The sequence below is a fragment of the Sciurus vulgaris genome, assembly GCF_902686455.1.
Source record: "Sciurus vulgaris genome assembly, chromosome: 17".
NCBI classification, from domain to species: domain Eukaryota; kingdom Metazoa; phylum Chordata; class Mammalia; order Rodentia; family Sciuridae; genus Sciurus; species Sciurus vulgaris.
The window spans coordinates 4,116,432-4,132,561 of NC_136478.1; the positions used below are offsets into that span (position 1 = coordinate 4,116,432).

At 50.4% G+C, this 16,130-nt stretch overlaps 1 protein-coding gene across 1 annotated transcript in view; it reads left to right on the forward strand.

Moving 5' to 3' along the window:
* The window catches only part of MBTPS1 (membrane bound transcription factor peptidase, site 1), a 52,253-nt gene extending 36,335 nt beyond the window's left edge, over positions 1-15,918 (forward strand). Inside the window, exons 13-23 of the mRNA XM_079116936.1 lie at positions 388-576; positions 1,094-1,266; positions 2,537-2,652; positions 3,274-3,430; positions 4,092-4,216; positions 4,876-4,953; positions 7,334-7,474; positions 9,282-9,413; positions 10,717-10,843; positions 13,708-13,838; positions 15,126-15,918. Coding sequence (XP_078973062.1) covers positions 388-576; positions 1,094-1,266; positions 2,537-2,652; positions 3,274-3,430; positions 4,092-4,216; positions 4,876-4,953; positions 7,334-7,474; positions 9,282-9,413; positions 10,717-10,843; positions 13,708-13,838; positions 15,126-15,322 — 1,566 coding nt within the window. The 3' untranslated portion in view covers positions 15,323-15,918. The remainder of the gene's footprint in view (positions 1-387; positions 577-1,093; positions 1,267-2,536; positions 2,653-3,273; positions 3,431-4,091; positions 4,217-4,875; positions 4,954-7,333; positions 7,475-9,281; positions 9,414-10,716; positions 10,844-13,707; positions 13,839-15,125) is intronic.
* Positions 15,919-16,130: the final 212 nt, after the last annotated feature.

Genomic DNA, 16,130 nt, shown 5'->3' on the forward strand with positions numbered 1-16,130 from the left:
CATCCTTGGCTTTTGATTTTTCTGAATTAATAGATTCTTTCTGTGTGCAACAAATGGGCATCTCACCTCGAGGTTGAACACTTTCATTTATATAAATTCTCTAATCAGATCAGAGTTGTTTGTCAGAGTTCTTTGATGTATGTCTCCTCTTTTTATGTGGTGGGGAAAAGTCTCCATAAAATTGGAAACTCCAAAATAGTGGTTTCTGGACTTTCCTAGTGGATGTCTTTCAGACATCCCACAGGCTACTTATCTGTTCATTAATTTCATTTTGCCCAATTAAATTAAATATTTCTCAAAAACCGATTGGGTAATTAGGAATGGAGGTCTGTCTGGTTTTCTCTCTGTGCATCTCACTTCAGCCTCTGCCTATTTCTTTTCCTGCAGCCTGACTGGCAGCCCTACTTGCCACAGAATGGAGACAACATTGAAGTCGCATTCTCTTACTCCTCAGTCTTATGGCCTTGGTCAGGCTACCTGGCCATCTCCATCTCTGTGACCAAGAAGGCGGCTTCCTGGGAAGGCATCGCCCAGGGCCATGTCATGATCACAGTGGCGTCCCCAGCAGAAATGGAAGTAAGGACAAGCCAGGACATGGCACATTTTTCTTTACCTTTTCCCATCCACTGCCCGGAAGGGAGGGACAGGCTTAATGCCGAGGGTCGCAGGTTTCAAGTAGAATCGACAGGTGGGGTTAGTGTTGATGGCCATGATTGATGGTCCAGGGCGCAGAGCAGCTGAGTTCAGAACCAGCTGGGTAGACAAGGGCTTTGCTTCTTGTTCTGCTGTGCAATAGCAGAGAAAGACTCCAGAGGAGCACCCCGGGAATGGGTCTTTCCTAAGAGGAGACACGGGGCTCCTCCCCTCTGGTCTTTCAGGGACATGGTGTCTCTAGTTCTGTCTTCAGCACTGGAGGGTTTGATGGAATCAGTCGTGACACAAATGTTGCATCCTGTGTTTGTTGGTGCAGGCTCTCTTGTTCAGACTATTTGGGTTAAACTGGTCCTAGAAATGACATTTTCAACCTTGAATGTTGATAGTTTTTCCTGGGACTGGATATTTCAAGGGTTTTTTTGTTTTGTTTTGTTTTAAGTCAAAAAATGGTGCAGAACAGACTTCAACAGTGAAACTCCCAGTGAAGGTGAAGATAATTCCTACCCCTCCTCGGAGCAAGAGAGTCCTCTGGGACCAGTACCACAACCTCCGCTACCCCCCTGGCTATTTCCCCAGAGACAACTTAAGGATGAAGAATGACCCTCTGGACTGGTAAGCAGCTGTCCAACCAGGTGCTCTTGGCACCTCAACCCCATCCTTCTACACCAGGACTGGGCACCTTGTGCCTGCCGTGGTTGAGGTTCCTAGTTATGCCCCAGGATACCTTCATCTCCTTTAAAACTTTCACAAATACATTTAAAGAATTGCACAGTAAAAACCTTGAGGTCATCCTCAGTTGCTTTCCTTGCCTGATTTTTCCCGAGTCGAGCAGATCAGATCTATCCCCATTAGGTTATTCCTCAGTCTTTCACATGTGGCCTTCTCTGTGTCCAGCTGAGTCCACATGCTCATTAATGCCTGCTGACTGGTCCCCGTGCTCCCCTGAATGCCATACCTCATGTCATGGCCGTGATCATCCTCTGTAAACTGTCACAGTTTTCTTTAATTCTCCAGTGACAGCCTACTCAGACTTGTTCACCTGGCCAAACCCAAGTTCACATGGTATGACCTGCGTAATCTGCCTGGTGATGGGTCTGCCTCCCTCCTGGCCCCTCGTGCTTCCCTGTCTCACTCCCTGTGTCCTGCAGAACAGCCGAGCTGCTCTAGGCCAGGCTCACCTGCACGTTAGTGTTGTGTAGGGTTCAGGCTCCATGTGGAAACTCGGGGCCAGGAGAAGCATTCAAAGATTTGACCAGGTGACTTACAGGACTGGAGGGGCTCAGCCTGAGACAGGTAGAGGGGGATGTGTAGGCTGGCAGAGCAGGGCAGGCCTGCGGGCCTGCAGAAGAGTGGGCCAGCACTGCTAGGAAGGTGGACTCTGGAGGGCGGGAGGAGCACAGGTTGGCCCTGGGTTTGTCTGAGGGTTTGGGTAGATAGTTCACCCAGAGTGTGCAGCAGGAGAGTGAACATGTTTGGGGGCAGGAGGGGTGGAGAGGTGACTGGACTGGCTGTGTGTTGTCAGAGTCCCCTTGCACCAGCCTCTCTGTTGCCGTGGTGGTGTACTGAGCTCACAGTTAGGTGCAGGTGGTTGCCAGCAATTTACACAAATATTACTGCCAAGGCGAGGCTTCCTTCATGCCTTTTTAAAAACATTGCTTTGGCTGTTTCTTCATTTCACTTTATCACTGTGCCATGCCATGCACGGGAGCTCCTTTTGCCACCCCTTTAATGCATTGGCAGGTCTGGGAAGGCTGAGGCCTGTGCCAGCTGCTGACACCTCAGGCCTCCTCCACTTGGGATACTGCTGGCCTGAGCCAACCCCTTACTGGATGGGCCTTGATCACAAGTGAAGGTGCTACCGCAGTGGCTTGTTGCTTTCCAGGAATGGAGACCACATCCACACCAACTTCAGGGACATGTACCAGCACCTGAGAAGCATGGGCTACTTTGTGGAGGTCCTGGGCTCTCCCTTCACGTGTTTTGACGCCACTCAATATGGTGAGCAGCAGTGCGCCAGCCAGGCACCTTCCAGCTGGAATTCTGTGTGCTCCTGTTTGACAGAGAGCTTCCGGTCCCATTGACAGGCAACACGGGACCGGGGGTGGTCCCGTGAACCAGCCCAGCAGGAGCGAGGCTGAGTGCTGAGCTGGCACGCTCGGCCGATGTTGGGCCTCCGCTCAGAGGCAGGCCTGGCATTTGTGTTTCTGTTTTTAATTAAAAGAAGTTCTAGCAGTGTGTTTTCATTCCACAAAACCCAGGCTGCCTCTCTCTCTGGAGATGGCCCATGTTCTCCCTTGAGGGCATGAATCCCTGCTTTCCTGACCCTGGAGCCTCCTCACTCTGCAGAGCGCCCACGTTCTCTCCTGGGGGTGCTTCTGCCTTTCTGGATAAGCTGTGTCTCTGAAGGAGAAAGAAGGAAAACCAAAGACCACACAGCTGGCTGCTCCCTGTGTGTGGCTGTGCCCTGATCTGTAGTTTCCAGCCCCCTCCCCAACCTGGTGGCACAGGCTATTACAAGTCAGTAATGCGAGGCACAGATGCCAGGAAAACACCAGGTTTCCAAAACATGGCACCCTTGGGGTCAGAAGTGACACTTGTTGAACCTGGGTTTTGTTGCAGGGACTTTGCTGATGGTGGACAGTGAAGAAGAGTACTTTCCTGAGGAGATTGCTAAGTTGAGGAGGGACGTGGACAATGGCCTTTCACTGGTTGTCTTCAGTGACTGGTATAACACTTCCGTTATGAGAAAAGTGAAGTTTTACGATGAAAACACAAGGTAATGAGAGGAGCTGGTATTTGGATAGAAATTTGATATTTGGTCTTTGTGGGAACAGCTCTCTGTAGGCAAAGGGCAAGCTGCTCTACAGTGAGAGAGACTCTCGTGGACCCCAAATGCTGCTCTCAGAGGGTCTCCATCTTCCCTGTTGCTCTTGGGTACTTGGGCTTTGAGTTTCTGTTTAGTTCTTCTCATCCTCCCATTTCTGTTACTGAATCTATGCAAATTTAAATGTACCAAAGAAACTTATTTAAAGAGACCACCTAGTTAGTTAGTTATTGATCGAGGATTCCTAGAATATTAGAAATATCATCTTTATATTTTGAATTTTTTCTTAATGTAACTTATACTTTATAAGCTTCTTTCTTATCACCTTTGTTTCATTGGTTCCAGCTAGGTCTAGGCTGAGCAGTTGTATGTCATACATTTCAATGAAGTACTGATTTTCATTTCATGAAATAAAGCTTTAATGTGTTCCGCACCTTGACTGAAGCAGTTGTTTGTAGTATTTCACAAAGTTCAGCTGCTAGTTTCAGTTGACACTTCCGTGTGGATGGAAGGATTGAATTGTGGCAGGGGCATTAACTTTTGTTGTGGAAAGATGAAATGTGTCTGCGGTGTTTGAATTTTTGCCTTCTCTCTGCCTGTTACCCTTTTCCAGGCAGTGGTGGATGCCGGATACTGGAGGAGCCAACATCCCGGCTCTGAATGAGCTGCTGTCTGTGTGGAATATGGGGTTCAGTGATGGCCTGTATGAAGGGGAGTTTGCCCTGGCAAATCATGACAGTAAGGCTGCGTGTGTGTGCAGGCGCGTGCACTTGCGCGTGTCGTGAGGGGCGTGTTACTACCAGAGCTGGGAGAGCAGAAGCCATGGGCCTTAATTTTCAGAGAGGGAGAATGATGTGATTTCCTAAGTAAATTGGAGTCTGTGGAAAGAACTTGTCCGTATTTTCAGAAAGTGTGTCTGTGAAGCTGTGTGTTATCCACTCTAGTTTTGTCCAGGTTTTGAAAATGAAAAAACCTGATGTAAGCATTCCTAGTTTTAGTGCTACCTGTAAGTGTCTTTACGTACTGTGTAATCTCAGACAGGAAATGCCTTGTGGGTTCCTGGTTATTTATAACTTTCTATTTCTGAAATAACTTTGCACATTTCATTCTCCAGAGCAAAGCTTCAGGTTCTAGTTTCTAGCACAACATCCTCAGCATTATTAACTGGTCCCACAAGTCCTGCTCTGCCTTGTCTGTGTAAACCATATGTTAACAGTGTTTTTTACTTGAATTTTGAGGTGATTTCCTATTTTAAGTACAGTAAGGCAGTAGCAGCTTCTCTTGTAAGATAAAAACAATCTGAAGAAAATAGATAATGCTTAGAGAGTGCGTCTGGGTGGGCAAGTAGCCGCTGCTGAAGTGTGCGCGTGCGCTGTAACTGGACAGCTGTTTTGCAGTGTACTACGCGTCGGGGTGCAGCATCGCTCAGTTCCCAGAGGATGGCGTCGTGATCACACAGACCTTCAAGGACCAAGGTAAAGGATCCCCTCACAGGCTTGTTGGCTTTTACCTCCCTTTCCCTCTCTCTCTCTTTTTTTTTTTTTTTCATTAGCTTTATTGCCTATGATTTATACATCATGATATTTACCCTTCTAAAAATGTATGCAATTCAGTGGTTTTTAGTATATCACAAAATTGTGCACCCATCACAGTCTAATTCGAGAACATCTTCATCACCCCCAGGGAAGTCCCATCTGCAGTTCTGGGTCCTTTTCAATCTTCCTGCAGTGTTATTGGTATGGCACATCCCTCAGGCATGGGTGGGCAGGGCGGGCAGGGCCTCGGAGGTACAGGACAGGTGAGGCAGACTCTGGCTGGTAATTTGAAGGTAGGTGTGTGGTGACCCCTCTGGAGGGAGTGGAGTTCCTTTAGGAGAGGGGCACACGTGTCTACTCATTACTGCCTGTGAATTATCCTGCTTCTGTGCCTATGAAATATCCTGCTAGATAATCACAGAAAAAAACCTGACCAGGTTTTGCAGTTCTTAGCTGTATGAAGATGAGCAGCAATAATCCTAGAGTGGCCTCTAAAGCTCTCCTCACGGTGGCCTTTGCACTCCATTCGCTTCAGCTGCACACAGGCAGACATCGCCCACAAGACCCCCGCCAGTCCCCAGATTGGTCTTCGTGACTACCAGGTGCTTAGTGTGCAGGCCCACCTGCTGAGCATGGAGAAGGGCAAGCTGGGCTACTGCTGCCTTTGAAGGCCAGGTGCAGGGAAGCAGGACAGTGAACAGAACAGTAGGACATCCCTCCCTCAGCTGTTACTCCAGAACTGGGATTCTGAACTGCGTGACTGCTCTCAACTCTGCCAAGCGTGGTGAGAGTGGTGTGCTCCTCTGACAGGCTGGTGAGGATGTGCCGGGGACCAATCCTCCTGCACGTTGATGCTGTGTTCTTCAGAGACAAGCCTCTGCCGTCAGAGACCTGTAGTGGAGAGCTAGGGACAGGTGTATTAGTTGAAAATGTAGACTTTCTCAACTTACCTATCTGCAGCTAGAAGACAGAACTTATTTTGTATTGCTTGGTTTTTCTGGTTTTGTCGTTTGGTTTTTATCTTTCATCAAGGCGAGGTCAGTCAGATCCATATTTCCTAGGGTTACGTTTTAATTTTAAGCACATGACGATCATGTCTTCCTGATTGCTTGGCACTGTTCACTGAGGGTTGTCGATTCCTCCTGAAAGCAGCTCTCACAGGCACGAAGCCTTGCTTGCTTCCTATTCTTAAGGAACTTGCTGCCTGTGGCAGTTCATTTGTTGTTTTGTTTTGTTTTTGTTTTCAAGGGGAGGGGAATGTCAGAAGTAGATTTAAGAATGCACACTTTATTTGGATGTTCTGGTAGAATCTGAAAATAAAAAATCAATTGCCTTGGCTTTAACTTGAATAATCTTTTGGGTTCAAAATAGGACTTTGAAAGTCCAGGTTGCGCAAGATCACAAAAGACCCTATTGTGAAAAACAGCTCTCATCACACTCTGAGGCCGAGCAGCAGCACAGTGTGGGTGCTCCCCATCTCTTCTGTTTTCCTGCTGTGTCTCGCCCTCCCTCCAAAGAGGCTCTTCTTCCTCCCACCTCCTAGTGGAAACCACAGAGGGCAGGAAATACTGTGCTTATGCAGCGGCAGGCATTTGAGACGTTATCAACACAGAAAGTGCTGGATTCTGATGGAGATGTGCATCATTTTCTAGCGCTAAGGAAAGCATGTGCCTTAGGGGTAGAGATCTTGTGTGTCACATGAGACTGCTGACAATCGCCACCCCTGGCATTGATCCATTTTTACTTCTTGAGTCACTGAACATTTTAAATTGTGTCATCTACTTGGGCAAAGGTAGGAAGGCTCTGCTGTTGGAATGTTTATTTGTGGAATTAATATAACATCTTAAATCGAAATTAAAAATATGTGGACATATGCTTTAAATATTAACATATTTATTACTATTTTAGCTTTTAATAATGAGGAACAAAGACTCTGGTGTCTATATTAGTAACTATTCATGGACACCTCAGTTTAGGACGAGCTGCTGGCTGAGCCTCTGTACACCAGGACTGAGCACAGGCTTTCAGCAGAGTAAGAAGGGGAAACATTTGTTTTTTAGGATAAAAAGGAACAAGTGACACTTTTAGGAGTGCAAACATTATGTGCCACCATCTCAAGCAACAGTGGTAGAGGATGGGTGTGGAAATGCACACATTAGTGAATTTTGCTAAAAACAAAAGTAATGGTGGTTAAATACTGCTTTCCTGTCCAAAAGATTTGCACTATTGTGATTACTAGATTTTCAAATTTTTTTGGAAGCTGGAAATTAAGTCATTCCTCAGCAAGAACTGTCGTTGTTGTTCTGTTGTGTTGTTTCAGGATTGGAGGTTTTAAAGCAAGAAACAGCGATTGTTGAGAATGTCCCCATCTTGGGACTTTATCAGATTCCCGCAGAGGGCGGGGGCCGGGTCGTGCTGTATGGAGACTCCAATTGCTTGGACGACAGTCACCGACAGAAGGGTGAGAAGAAAGCAAATGGGCACACAGTCCTCGTTTCCCTTGGCTCCTAGACGGTGGTGAGGAGGCGCTGCTGAGCGAACCTGAGTGAGGGAGAGCTGGGGAATCTAGTCGCCTTGCTAGCTTGGAATGTTTCCATGGGTATCTGAGTGTGGGTACACTTAATAAGTAAAACAAAACTGCCTTTACTGGCCGTGATACCTCTCCTCCTCCTTCACACTGCATTCAGTGGGGAGCCCCTTGACCTGGGTGACCCAGGCTCTGCCTTTTCCTCCCCAGTGGCTTGCATGCCCTTCCCTGGCATGGCATACGTAGGTGCCCTGATCAGGTCTGACCCACCCTTCCTGCCTTCTCAGCCCCGTTGCCTGGATGCCTGCACTCGGCTGTTCTCCAGGATGTGCAGGTTTGGGCTGCTGTGAGCCTGGTCAGTGAGGGGTTCCTGTTACCATCTCTAGGGATAAAGTGGACGGCGGTGGGCCAGCCTCTTCTCACTTTCAGTCTCTCTGGGCATCCTCCAAATGTAGAATTTTAAGATTGGACACAGACTGTTTTATTCTTATTTATTAAGGAGAAAGCAGAGTGGCAAAGGTGTGGACCTGTTTTTATCTAGTAAGATGGTGACGGAGCTAGAACTGAGACCTAGTCTTCTGACTCACAGAGACCAGGGTGGGAGAGGGGCAGGTTAGGGCCAGTGTTGGCAGAGGCGAGCAGCTCTCTGGAGAGCGGCTGCAGGGCTGGAGCGAGGGCTGGGCTGGCACCTTCCTCCAGTTTTGAGTTGAGGTTGACTGGATCGCAAGACTTTGTGTAAATCCTTAGAATATGATTGGCCTTTTTAAAAGTCAAAAGTAGCGTTAAAGTCACAGTTAAAAGAAGATTAATACTTTATTTCCAAAGATCCTAAGATCTGAGATCTCCTGGTAAGAGTCTTTATTAAAAATTTAAATACCAGAGAGGATGTCTGCGTCCTTAAATTTGAAATGGCAGCTATAGGCTCTCTCAGGGTGCCCAGCACTTGCCCGGAAGTGCTCTTCCAGGGGAGAAAAGCATTCACTGGTACTTCCCCCTCTCGAGTCTCATGTCGTTCCCGTTGGGTTAACGTGCTAGGTGGGCAGACTCGAGGAGAGGTCACGGATCCCAGCTTTCAGTGCTGTGCTGCTTTGGCCACCTCCTGAGGAAGGAGTGGCTCTGAATGGGAGCTGCTGATGACCTGGTCCCTGGTCTCCAAGATGTCCCTGAAAACGAATTGGCGATTCTGACTGGGCCCACTGACTCAAAGGCCAGCTCAAGTTAACAGGCTCGGGAGACCCACTTCCTGCTTCAGGGCGTGCCTTCAGGATGCTGGCAAAGCCTGTGGTCCCTGTGCTCTTCCACCCGTGCATTGGAGCCACCACTGTCCATCCAGTGTCGAGTGGATGTCTCAGGGTCTCACCATCTCTGAAGCTGCTCTGCTCTGCCCTGCCCTTGTCCATGAGGGGCCTAGAGCTGAGGGTGGCCCTCGGGCTGCTGGCCTGCCCAGAGCCTGCAGGTGTAAGGAGTGGAGCCCACAGTCAGCTTGTACCTGCTGAGACAAATGCATGTTTCTCAAGAATGGAATCGTAGATGTGTCCCATTTACTTTGACCTAGACTTCTGACTTTTACACTCCTCCCCTCTTTTTGGGAGCTAGCTTTCTTTTATTTTCCTATAGAGTTGTCTATTTCTTAAATAATTGCCATGGCTGGGGATGTGGCTCAGCCTGCACGAAGCCCTGGGTTCCACCCCCAGCTCTGCAAACAGCAGCAGAGTCCTCAACAGCTGCTGCTGCCCCACAGATTGCTTCTGGCTTCTGGACGCGCTCCTGCAGTACACGTCCTACGGCGTGACGCCCCCCAGCCTCAGTCACTCCGGGAACCGGCAGCGCCCTCCCCGTGGAGCAGGCTCAGCCACACCCGAGAGGATGGAAGGTGAGCAGAGGCCACAGTTGGTTGCGCTCAGCACTGCCACCAGCGGTTTGTCCTGGCCCCTGCTGGCGGCCAAGTAGATGACGACTGACCCGTAGGGCCTGTCCTGGCGACTCCAGGTGACTGGGTGTGGAGGGCCCGTGTGAGGCTCTCACCGTGCTCCCCTCGCCCTGGCCCACGCTCCCGGTCACAGAATCCCTGCTGGCTCCGGGTCTGCAAGGACAGCCGCCAGCCTTTCTAAGCACTCATGAGGTACCAGGCACCAGACTGCGGTGCTTTAGGGAGGATTAGCTCACTAACACCTCCCAGTGATCCTGTGAAAGGAGATATTATTACAGCCAATTCATAGATGAGGAAATGGGAGCTGAGAGAGGTTAAGTAGTTGCCCCAGGTCGCAGGGCGGGTGCGTCGCGGGGCCGAAGGCCTCCAGAGCTTTGTGGATCAGGGGAGTTCACCGCAGGGCCTGGCACTCTGTGGTCGTGTAGCGGGAGCCCCGGGGGCCCTGTGAAAATCTCCAGCAGCTACATGAGAAAAGTAAGCATCCCAGTTTCTCAGGACAGGGAGGCAGGAGGATCCCAAGTTCAAGGCCAGCCTGGGCAGTTTCTCTCAAAATAAAACTAAGAGAAGGCTGGGGGTATAGGTGGGTAGAGCATGCACAAGGCCCTGGATGGATTTCTTACTACCGCAGAAAAAAACTGAATGGACTGAGATGTGGCTCAGAGGTAATGTGCTCCTGGGTTCAAGCCCCAATAAAGAGAAAGGTGAAATTCATTTTAGTCATGTACCTTAGCCCAGCACATCAAAGATATCATTTACTTTGATGGGTGACACAGGACGTTTCAGTTTTTAACCCCCACCTGTGGCTAGTGGTACAGCGTTGGGTGGTGCAGATTTAAGAAACAAGAAAGTTTAAAATTGTGGTGTTTTGTTTTGTTCTGTTCTGTTTTGATTTTTTGCCAGAAAATTAAGTGTTTGAGAAGCTCTTTCTGTGACATGTATCTCTAGGTAGATTCCTCTAGGGTGGCCTTGCGCATGTTGTTAGGGTCAGCAGAGGTTGACTGGTCAGTGCTTCGTATGCATGGTTCCGTTTTAAGGGAGCCATGCTCACTCCTCTGCTCCTTCAGCAGTGCTGGTGTGCCTTGTCTGGGGCTGCCCATCAGAGTGGTCCTGAAGCTCATGGGGACAGTTTGACCAGACACTGTGGGCTGCTGTAGGAAGCACAGATCAGCCCACAAAACCGTGTCTTTTCCCTTGGGTTTTAACAACAGTGCTGGTTCCCTTTCTGTTGCTACTGCTGCTACCACAGGAAACCATCTGCACCGGTACTCCAAGGTTCTTGAGGCCCATTTGGGAGACCCGAAACCGCGGCCTCTGCCAGCCTGTCCACACTTGTCTTGGGCCAAGCCGCAGCCTTTGAACGAGACGGCACCCAGGTCAGTGTCTGCCTGCGCTCTTCCCCTGTTCCACAGGGCTTATGACTCATTCCTTTTGTCTTTCAGGAGAGAATGGCATTCTGCCATCATTATTGAAAAATCAGATTTCCTGGCTTGTCGTTTCTGAAGGTCATTATTCACGGCAGTGCGCCCTTACATGGGCCTTTAGCAGTGTGCATGGGTGCTTGGGAGATCGGTGCTGTGCCGGTGTCAGCCCTTAAACGGCTGCTCCAGCACTGCCGTCCCTGGAGCAGCTCTGGCCCCCCTGGTGGGGAGCTGGTTGCTGTAGCAGGCGTGCATCCCGCTCCAGGCGTTGGTTATAGAACAGACAGGTCTTGCCTGTCTCCCGTGGCAGAGGCTGCCGACAGGCCTGCATTCTACCATGCAGTGTGACCGGGAAGAGTGCCATGTGCCGTTCATGTTGTGTGCAGTGGCGTGGCTGGTGAAGCACTCTGCCCGTGGCAGGCCAGGCCTCTGCCTGGGGGTCATTGCGCTTTCCTGAGTGCTGCCTGAAGCGCTGCTCTCCTCGAACTCACCGTCTAGCTCTTCTTCACTTAGATCACTTCCCTTTGGTGCAGAGCTGAGTGTCACTGCTCTTTCTCTTGGGCCAGGTTGGGCTAGCTGCTTCTCTTTGGGATGTCCCTGCCTTGCAGGACAACATGGGATGGCTTCTGAGAAAGGGGGTGGGTTCTAGAGTGGCAAAGTGAGGACTAGGTGTCAGGGATGCCACCAGAGCCCTCCTCGTCACCAGGCAGGTGCCCCTTCTGGCTGCTGCTGCCCACCCTGATGTAGATTTCCTCTTCAGAGGTCTCCTGCCCGCCGCCTCCTCCCCTCTCTAGGGGGAAGCCGCCATGCTTCAATTAGCGATGGACAGGTTTGGCACGGCCAGGGACAGATGGCGACTGTCCACGCTGAAGAGGAGGAGGATGCCTGTAGAAGGCACAGAAGCATTCTGTGCTCTCCTAGTCGTCATAAGCAGAGCATGCCAGGTGTACCGCTCAGTGACCACATGCCTTCACTCACAGCAGGCTTCATAGAAGCAAAGAAGAGGTAGAATCAGCACACCATCTTCCCAGCCGCAGAGTTCTGCTACTTTTGAGTCCAGTTAACATTCCATCATTTAAAAGTCCTGGTATGCTTCCATGTTTGCATCCTGTTTCTTTGTAACTTATTATTGTAGTATTCACATAAGACTTTAAATTTCAAACATGGTTAGCAATTCATATCAAAGGACAGTCAGTTTTGGCTGCAGTTCTGGAAACCCATTTTTCTCCACAGTGCCATACAGGACTCTAAGAATGACAGCATTCTTTAGTATCTCCCTGTCCGCATCAAATTGTCATCAAACACTGTCCCCGAGGGTCGGTCATGTGCAGCTGCTAGGCTTTGATGTTGCTGTCATTCCCAGTGATTCCTTCTCCTTAGTACGTCGCCTCGCTTCCCATTCATCTCATGTTTCAGACCTTGTTGGGATTTATTCTCAGTCCTGAGAGACAGAGACAATGTTCCGACCCTCTGAGAGGTGCCACCACTGTCAGCCCCAGGCAGCCGCCGGCCGGGCCAAGGGTGGGTTTCCATCTGTGGGAAGATGGATTTCCTGCTCCTTCACTGAGCATCAGGGTCCTCTCCTAGAACCACTCTGGGTGTGTCAGCCCCAAGAGAGAACCCCACTGAAGGCAGACCCTCCCCCTCCACCAGGGTGGAGTTCCCAGTGCTGCTGCCCCGAAAGTGCCGGCACCAGGCGATCAAACAGAGCAGGACGTCACTGTGAGAGCGACAGTGCAGCCCACACTCACCAGCTAAAGTCACGAGGCTTGAGTGCCGATGATCCCACAGCATTGTCAGTTAAGTTTCAGACTGGTGAACCTCAACTGTGCAGTCATGTGAAAGAGACCAGCCGCAGCACTTGTGGGCACTTCTCCAGTCACCATCAGCTGGGGTCGCTCCGTCTGGGCATCCTCTGCACCCCTCACCTGCATGGGCTCCACACTCATCTTCCCCTGGGGCTGTCAGTGGGACCAGATGTCTTTGCCTTCACTTGAACAAAGTAAAAACTGTCTGACAGTCTCCAAATGCATCAACAGCAGCAAGACAAAATCTGTAACTTGCAAACATTTCCCTCACTGAATTCCGAACAGCACTTGAGCTTGCATCCACGTCCTTCTCCAGAGCCTGGCGTCTGCCCATGCCGTCTGCTGCTGGTTGCCTTGGAACAGCCACTGGCTTCTTGAGTTGCAGTCATATTGTCTGAATGGGTTCCTCACTTCTGAAGATTAACGATCCCATGCTCCCACGGAGAGCACGTCTTGCCTGATGGTCACCCCTGCATGCACAGAGGTGGCATTCCGGTATTGTGCCCGTGCTGTCCCACGTGCTCGTCCTGTTCTCCTCCAGGTGGTTTTGTTGAGGACATGCTGGTGCCTGGCACCGTCTGCCAGTTCCTGTGTGTGGTCCTGGAGAGCCCTCTGCGATGATGCTTTGCACCAGTAGCGGGCCGGCCCGGCTGCTCCGGCGCAGTAGGAGAGGCCTCTGCAGCACCCTGCAGCCCAGCCTAGCCCACTCCCCAGCGTTAGCTCCCTATGCCTGGCTCCTTTCAGGGGTCACCTGTACTGTCCTTGTGTTGTGTGGGTGATGTTTCCAGCTTTAAATAGAAAAGGGCTCCCATAGGCAGCACCGTATACCTAGTAGAACGTGGAGAGCTCAGAGCAGTACTACATGGTGGTTTCTCTCTCAGGACCTGGAAATGGTCACTTGCTCTGCAGCAGGTGAAATGGAGATCTATTGCTTTGTTGCTTCTCAGGTGCTGGCTGAGCCTCCTGGGCTGGCACATTGCTTATCTTTGTTTTCATCTGTTCCCCCTGAAGCAATCTTTGGAAGCATCAGAAGTTACTCTCCATTGACCTGGACAAGGTGGCGTTACCCAACTTCCGATCAAATCGTCCACAAGTGCGACCCTTGTCCCCTGGAGAAAGTGGTGCCTGGGACATTCCTGGAGGTGAGTCCTCAGATGCTTCGCCTTTGTGCTGAAAATCACCCTATCTTGTTCCAGATGTTCTCCTCCCAGCCCTAGGGCAGGCCACTCCTGTCTTTGCCTTTCTGGAAGCCGTAGCGGTCCCAGTCTTTGTGGTATGGATCAGCAAGACCAAAAGTGGGTTTGCAGAATGAAGGCATTATTCTTTCTCTTAGAAAATTCTGGGGGCTGGGGAGACAGCTCAGCTGGTAGAGTGCTTGTCTTGCAAGCACAGGGCCCTGAGTTCGATCCCTAGTACCGCCAAAAAAAAAAAAGAAAAGAAAATTCTGCATTGATTTTTCAAATTTCAGTTCCTTTTATGCTGGCCAGGCGGAACATTTCAAATGTCCTAGAGTAACTTGCACACGTTTTATGAAAACTGCAAACTAGGATACAGCACGGTGCCTGTCTTCTGGTTCTGCAGTAGCTACACTGGCTCTGAGGTCTCTGGTTCTCTGCCCTCCCCCACCTAGCATGGCAGTCAACTGAGCTGGGCTGTGCTGCCGAGGTGATCTGTCCTGTGACCTTCCCGGACAGTGCCTTGGACGTGAACAGTATGCTCAGGACAGGTCCTCCTTCTTTAGTGGGATGATCTATATCAGATAACTCCAGCTGAGTGTGGGCAGTTCTGCCCTGTGAACCCCTGCAGGGTCCCCGAGGGGTCATAGTTCCAAAAGGGTTCTCTGGGTTTCAGGACTTGACCAGAAACTCCTGGGATCAGGAAGATGTGCCCAGCCCTTGCAGCCCAACCCGGGATCCTGAGGGCCTCACACATTGGTCACAGGGTACACTGGCGATGGCCACAGAGTCACAGATGTTCCAAACCAAGGGTCCTGTGGTGACCTGGTTTTCACCCACATCTTGTCCTGGGGGCATGGCCTATGCTCCTTTCCCACTCCTTACCTCACTTCCTTCCTCTTCTTTCCTGAACCAAGGTTCATCTGACTTCTGTTGCTTTTAGGGACACAAAATGTCTGTCTGGGCCGCACTGTTGTAGGCTGTGTCAGGAGAGAAGCTCGTTCCTGGGCTTGTGTAGTGAGCCCAGGAAGAGAGGCCAGAGTCCCCTGGCCTCCACCAGGAGTGCTTCTGCTTGAGGAGCCCTCACCCATGCTCTTAATGGCCTGGGTCACTTGAGTGGAGGCTGAAAACGTGAAGTGTGCCTGCAGGCCAAGCCCATGAAACGAGCTGGCCTTTAGTTTCTGATGACTGATCTGTAGGAAGGGCTTGGTGGTAGCTCCGTGGCATTGCTGACTGTCCGTTGTCCTCCTGCAGGGATCATGCCTGGCCGCTACAACCAGGAAGTGGGCCAGACCATTCCTGTGTTTGCCTTCCTGGGAGCCATGGTGGTCCTGGCCTTCTTTGTGGTACAAATCAACAAGGCCAAGAGCCGGCCGAAGCGGAGGAAGCCCAGGGTGAAGCGCCCTCAGCTCATGCAGCAGGTCCACCCACCAAAGGCCCCATCCGTGTGACCGTCAGACTGGCTGAGCCTGCAAGCCAAAGAGTCTTTGAGGATGGCTCTGATGGGCGGGAAGAGCCTTGGAGAGTTTGCGAAGAGGCTTCTCTTTGAGCAGCACCCAGTCTCCAGCTGTGGCTCAGTTAGAGTGTCTTCTTCACAGGCCCCCCTCCCGTGCCACACCCAGGCCTACTGGCACAATTGACGCACCTTGCGCCCTGGGCCCCCGGCAAGAGGGACTCACCAGCAGCTGAGCACACCAAAGATGGTGGAGAGCTCGGGATAGCCACGGGGCTCCTGTTAAATCAGTGAGACGAGCAACCAGGCTGAGCTGGTTAAAGGCTATTTTCTATATTTATTGTTGGGAAAGTCACTTTAAAGACTCATGCTATTTGGAAGCAAAGCTATTTTTTTGGCAATGGAATGCAGTTTTTACTATGACATCATGAGGAATCACTCTCCTTCTGACTGAAATTTGAAGGAGACAGCGCAGACCTTTGCTTTATTTTTATAAGCATCAACTGCCATCATGTTTTGTAATTTGGGGTCTTGATTTCACCATTGTCGGTGAAAAAATTTTTCAATAAATATGCATTACCTGTATGAGCTGGAGAGCACTGTGTCTGGGCTTTTTCTCTATTTCTCTATTTCTCTTTGGTGACAACCTGGAATGAGTGCCAGGTTGGCCTGTTAGGTTTTTCATTGAGACTTCAGTCAGGTGCCATAGACTTGCCTTTAAAGTGCACATCCAGGAAGTCCTCGGGTTCTCTGGGTCACGCCGCTGCTGCCATGCATGGTCTGATTCCAGAACGCTTTCCTTGCTC